The sequence below is a fragment of the Cryptomeria japonica genome, chromosome 1 (genome assembly GCF_030272615.1).
Source record: "Cryptomeria japonica chromosome 1, Sugi_1.0, whole genome shotgun sequence".
In the NCBI taxonomy this organism is placed as follows: domain Eukaryota; kingdom Viridiplantae; phylum Streptophyta; class Pinopsida; order Cupressales; family Cupressaceae; genus Cryptomeria; species Cryptomeria japonica.
This window is the reverse complement of record NC_081405.1, coordinates 390,925,043-390,934,681: the sequence shown is the minus strand read 5'-3', so window position 1 is coordinate 390,934,681 and position 9,639 is coordinate 390,925,043. Positions and strand designations below refer to the sequence as shown.

The window sequence follows — 9,639 nt, the reverse complement described above, 5'->3', positions numbered from 1 at the left end:
ATACTCCCCCTAAACAATGGAAACCCTAGTGAACAATATTTTCTTTTCAAAAAGATGTCACAATTTTTTTTATCAATCCTAGGCAAACATTAACAACATAGACAAACAAGAATAAGAAGAAATCTTCAACCATGTGAACCTAAAAATTGCTTGAGGACAAACAAATTTTGGAAGGGAAGAGTGTCATGAGCTTGAGCGGAATATAAAAATGGTCTTACAAAGTAAGACTTCACCATTTTTATACAATCCAATGAATTTTTGTAAATTGTGATAATTTGAATGCGATTGGTTAAGGGATGAAAGAACATTAAGTGCATAAGGTTCACTCTTAAATAACAACAATCAGTCAAGTGCAAATAATGTGTTAAGAACAAATTACCAAGAGCGATTCATTAAGGCAATTAATTAATTATCAAGTCGGTTCATTAAGGAAATGGATTAATCATGAAAAAGGCAAGAGTAAGAGATGCCACCAAAGATGTCCACCAAATGACACGACCCCCAGCCCAAGAGGAGGGTATAAGTATAGAAGACATGATGTTGGAAGAATCATCATGGAAACATCAATAAATAATAATTTCATAGCAGCAACAATATAAAATTAGACAATAGCATCAAATCGAACAAGAGGAATATTGCAAAACAACAAATTGGTAAACAACCCTTGGAAGGAAGAGACTTCAAACTGAATTAAATTGCAACAACCCTTTAACTCCATTAGATTATCATCCTCGCTATATTCTTGAGTATAAATAATGTTTATATATATTTGGCAATTAATTACATATATATCTACCATACATGTTGCTTTTCTTAATCAACGATGTTTAAGCATATATTCTTCTGATAGAATAGAGGATAGATGTACTTGTCTAGAATCCCTCATGGGAGAAGGCCTGAGGAGTAAGAGATGAGTGGTGAGAAAGCTCATAAGGAGGTTGTTCTAGTGGGGTCATCGTGGCTTAGGGCAAAGAGGGTACTTATAGAGTCAAGTAACCCCTTACAACCTCCCCCCGATCCTACAAGAGGGCATGTGTCTTTAGGAAGATGGGACATGAATGGGGAAAGCAAGTACAAGCCGCCAAGCAAGCAAGAGGGCTGCAGTAGACATCCTCTTGGGCTTGGTGTAGAAATGGCCTTGGGTGGACCCATCATGTCTCTTCCTACAAACTCTAATGTGATTAATAGTATTATTATTAATCTATGATTATGATTGATTTGCCTAACCCTAATATATATATAGTCATGTTGTGATTGCAGGATTAAATTCAAGATCACATTATTGAAGAAATATTTATTTGATAAGATGTAACCCTAACCCTAATTGGTTGCCATTGTGATTTTAGGGCAAATTCTAGAACAAATTAGGAAGGGGTCATTACATTTTCTTAAATGTGATTGTGTAATGTCATCTTTTAGGTAAAAGATTTTATGATTTTCTTCCTTGTCATACATAGAATTCATGACATCACAAGTTTTGACTTCTTTCCTACATTGTAGTTTCACAGTTCAGTTGTGGGACAAATTTCAACCTATCACAATGATATTAGCATGCGCCTGCCCCTTCACTTTGTTTCGGATATGAGTTTCATGCCATGTGCACAAAGAGTGTCTATGTTATTCACGTTTCACTTGGCATAGTTTTTTAACATAAGTACTAAAATTACAGGTACAACAAACAAAATGGAACGCATATATTGGAGCCACTATTACATACAAGAAACAAAAAGGAACTCTTGCAATATTTCTAAATAGTATTTGCTAGCTTTAGTGTTTAGGAATACAATCTATATACGAAAATATTCATACCAAAAGAAATCTTAGGAAGCTATTAACATTGCTAAGTTTTCGGAGTTTCTGGTTACTTTCGATTCCTTATATGAGTACCTGGCAACTAGCTAATTTATAGCAACTAACACAAATTGAAATCCACGCAACTAACTTGGACCACTTCCTTATATATGTTTCTTAACGAGTTATCAATAAAATATGCTTAAAAGGGAAAAGAAAAATATATCACAATATGCTTAAGGCATGTTTCCAGGTTTATATGGCATTAGATAAAATGAATATAAGGACCTCAGGTCACTGGTTGACAGTTTTGAATTTTATGTGCGACATTACATTTCAATGTATTTAAATTATCCAAAAGCTGGCAGGGTTCAAGTCTTTTTAAAGAAAAAGCACTTCAAATTAAAATTCTTGAGAAGATGATGTTTTAGGAAGGATTATTGTTCGTATGTGTAAACAAAATACCAACAATTTCTGGAAAGTACAAGCTTAAAAATATCTATTATCTATCTTGGAACCTTTCAGCTGTACAAAAAAACTATCCATAATAAATTTGACAAATATTCTTCTCCATGTCAGAAATCCTATTATATACTTGCTCAAATTTTAGTTCTATTTCTATACTTTATACTGTATTATTACTTGTATGTTACAGGTCCCGATCTGGATATTGAAAACCGTCGAAGAGGACTAGGTCCAGATGTGCCAACAGAGTTTTGATTATCTGTATTGGAAACCTTTCGCATGCCACCATAGTCAAGTGGCCCAGAAAGGCGAACACCGCCTCCACCATGTTTGACGTTTGTGGTAGGGTATTCCAAATCTAGAGTAGGTGATTTTCTCTGTGATGGAAACTTGAGTGTGCTGGATGTTCCTCCCTCACTGGATTCCATAGAAACATCACTATAAAATGGTGAATTCCTTGAAGATGCATGACTTAAGGATACCCCTAGAGAATTTCTCCGCGGTGGGCTAATCAGCACTAGTGTGGGAACGGAATTCTCATAGTACTGCTGATAAATGGACCTCAACAAGGCATAGGGTACATGAACTTCCAGTGTGCTTCGGGGAAGATACTTTGAGAGCTCACATAATTGATCAAGGAATATTAACTTTGCCACTAGAGGGGACCTGTTCATAGACATACCGTATTTTGAGGTTGACATGAAAAGATCAATATCAAGTTGACAGTGTACATGACAAAAGAAACTATGCATACCTGTTATTGTCATTCCAGGATTCAAGTATGATTTCTGAAGCACATTTGAGAAACACTTTCATTGCCATCTTTATATTTACTTCAACAGGCATAAGTCCTTCCAAGTTCTGCAATTCTGCTTCAAGTTCGTTAAGTTCAAGGCTATTAACATTTGATTGCTGTTGAGAAAGAAGCTGTTTCTGTAGCTCTTTTCTTTCTTCTCTTACTAGTTCACTTGCAGCAATAACAGCATTTATGAACCTGCAGTTTTCCACCATGGTGATAATCTTTCAGATCCTCAAACATTACTTCTGAGAAATGTTGCATCATTTCTAAATTTAACCAGACTATGAGACATGCTATTATTTCTAAGATAGCGAAACAAGAAGCACATATTGAAATAAAAACCGAATACCTTGCCAAACAGTGGACATTATTGTTAAATCCTCCTGTACTAATACTAAATGCAGAAGTACTCCAGATGTTGGATGTCATGTATGCTGCACAGAGATAAGGCAACAGGCTCCATGTAACATCACCAGCACCACCCATGTCAAGGAGAATGGAGTGGACTAATGCAATATCATGGTCCAGAGAGACACCCAGAGTGCTTGATAATGTTTTCATCTTCCTAATATCTTCTTTCTCAGGCAGAGAAACTGGTATGTGCTTTGTGAAGTTTGACAATAGTGAGAATAGCAGAGGAGCATTTGCATCAAGTACTTGTCCAGCTGCTTCAGCTAACAGGGAGCTAAAGCACAATGCCTGACCTACTTGAATCGAAAAGTTGATGAGATCCTCAAGCTCCTGAATTTGTTTCAAGCAGGAATCCCTCTCTGTCTCATTGTCCATTTTTGCAGAGAGAGCTTCAAGAGGCTCCTTGTTTGTGCGTAATGTAATATCAATACAATTCAAAAGAGCAGTTAAGTGTTCTTGGATCATACCATCAAGTTTATCAACACCATACAGACCAAATAATCGAACAAAAGCCTTGAGTTCGGAAATGTCTGTTACTGACTCAGCAAAGAATCCACCCACTGGTCTTGCACTTTTGAAGCACTTGTCTATAGGTGTAAATAATATACCAACTCCATTTGCATCCTTAACAACATTTTCCAGATACCAGTCACAAATAATTGTAATTACTGTTCCGGTATTTTGTACTGGCTTTTCAAAAGAATGCAATCCATGCACAGGTCCACAAAATGATTCGCTTAATAATACTTCCCGCAGACCCTGAGTCAGATCCATACTAACATGCTGTTCAACCAGATGAATAATATTCATATGTCGTCGTATTAATGACTCAAGAACAGAAGGCCGCTGAAGGTCTCTATCAATCTTTAAGATTGTAATCAACCGTCTCCTGAAGTTACTTAAAACACAGTCTCTTAAATACTGCAGAAAGAAATACAACAGTCAGCTACCCGTATTTAAGAAGTACGTATCATACTTAATAGACCGATGTTTAAACCCACTACCAAAATAAATAAATTTAAAAGCCCAAAATAATAAAATCAGATCATAAATGAGTATTCTGCAGTGTAAATTTAATTAAGCATCTGAAGCAGGCTTCTCATCAAGGAAAGTGTATCAGACTTGAATAACTATTTGACAACTGTAGCCTAAACAAAAGAAAACATTAGCAATAAAAGATTATATAATGAGAATTGCCATCCAGATGTCTCCAAAAACAAAAGAAATTTAAGGCCCAAAATAATATAAATCAGATAAAAAATAAGTACTCAGCAGTGTGTATTTAAATAAGCAATCTAAGAAGGCTTCTCCTCAAAGAAGGAAGACTATCCAACTGAAGAACGATGTAACAATTACAGCCCAAACAAAAGAAAACAATACCATAGAGAAATATACAATAAGATTCAAGAATTGTTGTTGAGATGTCAAGGCCTCAAAAGCAATAAATGATTAAAAATGAATATACAGTTTTTTGAAAACTCTTTTCAAATACTATGGACTGAGGAAGCCTTATTATTTGATAGAAAAAATCAAAGTGTTTCTTATTGAGTTTTATCCTGAGCAAAGAGAGCTGGATTCTCTTCTAAGAGCTTAGGTTGTCCTTTCTCTGCATACTTCCATACAAGTTGTCATTTCACATTGTCAAGTCATGTTTGCCTTTCCCCTTATGTCTCATACCCTCCCACCATATGCAGTTGTTTACTGGTGGTATGGAGAATTGTGGCTGGTCTGCAAAAAAGTAAGTTGATCGACAAAGTTTCAAATCAGGCAATCATCTCTCCCAAACCTGCCTGATGGTTTTGTTAATTTACCATATTAATATCAGTGTTCTGATAAATAAAACTAGTATGCTCAAGTCTTCTAATTTATTGGATAAGTTCCATCTGAAGCTATACTTACAACTTAAATAATGGACACCTATTAAGATTACAAATGATCAGTCTTTGGCATAGAAAACCACCGTAATTGTTTAATGATTGTTTCAATTTCGTAACCCTGAGCACAATACTCAAGAGATCGACTGAGGTTCTTTCTTTGTAGGAATCCCTTGGTCGTATTCTCTTGCTGGTTTGAAGAATCATTCATGGAGAAAACAGCATAGTTGTATTGCCTACTGTGGGTTTGCATTTTCCAGCTTTTCCCCTACAACTCAGACCCTTTATGGAGAAACTTGCCTAGACACTTGGAAAATTTATTTTTTGAGTCATAAGACTGTTTTTGGCTGAGATAAATAAGACAAACATGTTTAGATAAATCTGACCGAGGACTTTAAAGAGTCAATTGAGATATATTTAGAGAATAATATTTTTAAGAATGCTAATGTTGTATATAAATTTTGCCAATGATGCTAAAACTGCCAATCATAAGTTATGAGACTACTTTGTTCCATTGAAATGAACCTTGTCAGATCCCAAAAACTCCAGCTGCCCATGAAATACATGGTTGAGGGATGAACACAATTAAATTGCACAGAGGAATAACATGCACATGAAGATAATGCTTCGATCACTCATGCACAGGTATATATATATATATATATATATAGCTAGTTAATAAGTCAATTGCGTAATAAATAGTTTTATTACAATTTCCCTCAGCTGGAGATGTTTTGTACTCAACATTGATAAAAATGGATATGAATCCAAGAAGATTTATTCTACCAAGATGCCTCATGTTGTGCTAAATTCTTCCCTTCAAACAGGATGAGGCATCTTGCGAGACTAAATCTTCGTGGATTCACTTCCATTTTTGCCAATGCTGAATATAAAACATCTCCAGCAGAGGGAACTGGTAAAGAAACTTTTTATTGCACAATTTACTTATTAACTAGCTTTTAGCTAATACTAATATTGTGTGCCCCATCACGCTTATATCCCTCTTAGCATCTATTTAAGGATGCAAACACATAAACACACACATCTGTGTGTGCGCGCTCATCCTTACATAGATATGTTATAGATATATGTTCCATATATATGTGTGTATATGTGTCTATGTCTGTGTATATATATATATATATATTCCCTAGAGAAGCATCCCTTGCGTTTTTTCAGGCATACCTGTTCCAAGGGTGTTCCAGGGACACGGGAAAGGTTTGGCGACCCCCTAGCCATCCCCAATTTTTTTATTTTTTTACCATGTCATTTCCAAAACAAGGGGATAGATAGTGAGTGGATGGATTTCCTTGAGACAACTGGTGACATCTTAGTGTCATGCCCCCACCTAAGGAGTAGCATTAACCTTATGTTAATCAAAAGAAAATCACAAATTTTAAATTAATATAAGGCAGCAATCAGCTGTTAGCAACAGTAATGATTAGTGTCTATAACAAAAATCACACAAGCAGCAATTAATAAACCCAGCAATCAAGATATCCAAAGATCCTTAAGTGGATTAACAAGTGAATGGGGCAATGTTGGCGAAGAGATGTCATTAAGGATCAAACATGAAGAGACACGGTTAAGAAAGGGTTGTGACCATTCTAAAGGGGCAACCACTTCCAAAAGGTTGTCTCTCCTCAAAGAGTCAAAGAGATATAAATAGGAAGAACCATGATGGAGAAAGGACATCAAGGAAAACAATTGAACAAACATTGATATTCATAAGAGCAGACCAATTCTTAATATATCACCAACCAGGCATTCAGATCAAATCAGAAATTCTTATTATTGCAGGCAGTAGCATTGTCATTCATTTGTGGTATGCATGAATATGTGTTTAATATGTATACTTGATGAATGAAGCCTGATTAAGATGATTGTGATAATTGATATTAAGTATTGTATTTTTTGATAACTGTCTAACATGTTTGCAGTGTTTCAACCAGGAATTTTCTTGTTTTATATTCTAATTCCTTGTTATATTGAATTTGTGATTCTAGGAAAAAATTTAGGGTCATTTCAAAAAGGGGCATTACACCTAGACATCCCCTAACGGCCTTGAGGAGGGTTGATCATCCCCATGGTTGTGCAGTCATTTTCTTTTAAATGGTCCTAAATTAAAGAATGACTGTTTTATTCTTATTTTTTGTGGGCCCCCACACCACATTTAGCTCTAAATCAACAAAAAAGAGAGCTTCCAATTTCATTCTGACCCACACGCCACATTTAGCTCTAAATTAACCAAAAAGAGCCTCCCTATCTTATTCTAACTCATTTTTACATGCCAAAAAAATTGCAGGTAAGTAAGTTTAAAGAAAGAAATGTATGCTTTTTTTCCTATTTTCAATTTGCACTTGCATTATTGTTTAACACAAAACAAAATGAATAGCAACACTGAGAATAGTGAACATAAGATGGGAGAAAGAAATCAAAATGTGACAGTTTCAAGTTCAATTAAGATACTACTAGAATCAAAAGATTGGTTTCAAAACAGAAAAAAATAGATAAAGAACATAAGTAATTCAACTGAAGAAATAAAGAAAATTTTCTTTCAAGTAAATAATAAAGACAACAGAGAATCTTCATCTAACTCAGGAAAAACAGATAAAGAACATAAGTAATTCAACTGAAGAAACAAAGAAAATTTTGTTTCAAGCAAATAATAAAGACAACAGAGAATCTTCATCTAAATCAGAAAAAGAGCTTGCAATAGTCATGTATCTTGTTAGCTGATAGGCTATCCCTGGGTGGAGGTAGCCCGCCACTGGCAAATTGTCTCACGCGCTCATTTCCGATAGCCTTTATGCCAGGAGAAGATGTAGCCCGCCGTAAAAGATGCAGATCACTGGGCAAGACTTGTCTAACGCGTGGCTAGGGTTTCTCATCTAACATGTTGGTAAATAGCTGACACTGTGCTGGAAATTGCTGTGCGTTCCCGTGTGCTTCCCGCGCCCCACGCATTTCTATCATGGCGTCGAACCTCGCTGGCGACCACCATTGCCCCTGCAAATCGTTCATGACCGCCATACATTTGCCTTTTATAGGGGTTAGTATTGAAGGAAAGATGTGCGTGCAAATTGTTGCGAGTGCGACAGTAAATGCATTATCCATGTTTACCATTTTCTTTTTGATTCAGTTGGATTTAAACTAAGAAATTTGACTAGTGGGTATAGTTTCCAGAATGAATTTAGAGATGGTCTTATCAATTCATGCGTTGGGTTCAGCTTTACTGTTTTGTAAAAGCTTGTTCATGGGGTTTGATAAGTGTGTATATTGTCCTGTATAAAAATAGAGACGGGTTTATTGATTTTTGCAGCATAATCACAATTTGTAATTAGTGCATTGAAATTTAGATTGTAAATCTTTTATTTGTTCATGCAATTTCGTGTTGAGCTGGCATTGAATATGTCTACAAAGGATCCCGATTTTGTCGAGGGTTCTGTACTTTTTTGTCCTTTCTAATGATTTGTGGATTTTTTGCTCATAGATAGAGGGGACTAGAGGGTAGTGAAAAATCATAGAGGTCTATCAAGCCCTCTTCTTCGCAAAACTTTCTTTCACCACAATTCCTGGTGTGATTGTGCCAAACATTTGCAGAGTGTTCAGAAAATGATCGCTAAGTAAATGTTGTTTGCAGTTTTTAATGGCTATATCCATTTCTTAGATTTGCCCTTCTTTTCACCATTTGAGTGTTGTTGCAAGAAAGTTCATAGTCCATGAAACCCATAGACTTCTCACTCTTATTCATACAAGAACTGCCATTACTCTCATATTTTTCCAGCGCACCAAATTTTATCCCCTTGCAGACAGCCATATGCAGATCCTCTGACATTTTCTAGAGCTTTTTGACTGCACTTCCTTTTCTCAGCATCATAACTGCAAATCTCAACCATTATACAGGCCGTATTCATGCACCATACTAGATTCCATAAGCTCAAGGATGGACAAGTCTTTGAAAAGGGTTATTACAGTAAAGAAATGTAAAATATAAATTGCTTATCACCTCTGTCTGCAGGGATGAATACATAGTGCATTTTCTATAGAAGATTTCAAGATTAATGAAGCATCCAAACTGGTATTGAAAATTAGATCCGCAAAAGAAATTTCATGTTCCATGTGATGACCAAAGTTTTTGTCAGGACTATATAATATTTTCATTTGTTGTTAATATGTCCAGTTTGGTATCAGCGCTTTTCTACTGGCAGGGTAGGCCAAGCACATTTTACTTTCAGCAAAATAGTGATGGACCATCACTACACCCATGACTCTATACTTAAAAATGCAAAGGCAAAG

General features: G+C 35.7%; 1 protein-coding gene across 3 annotated transcripts in view; it reads right to left on the bottom strand.

The window, feature by feature from the left end:
- Nucleotides 1-2,179: 2,179 nt before the first annotated feature.
- LOC131070921 (probable protein NAP1) overlaps nucleotides 2,180-9,639 on the bottom strand; it is a 258,974-nt gene continuing 251,514 nt past the window's right edge. For all 3 annotated transcript variants that reach the window (XM_058006606.2, XM_058006607.2, XM_058006608.2), the window contains 3 exons: nucleotides 3,405-4,387; nucleotides 3,011-3,250; nucleotides 2,180-2,922 (listed from right to left, as the gene is read on the bottom strand). In XM_058006606.2, coding sequence (XP_057862589.1) covers nucleotides 2,430-2,922; nucleotides 3,011-3,250; nucleotides 3,405-4,387 — 1,716 coding nt within the window. In that variant the 3' untranslated portion in view covers nucleotides 2,180-2,429. The remainder of the gene's footprint in view (nucleotides 2,923-3,010; nucleotides 3,251-3,404; nucleotides 4,388-9,639) is intronic.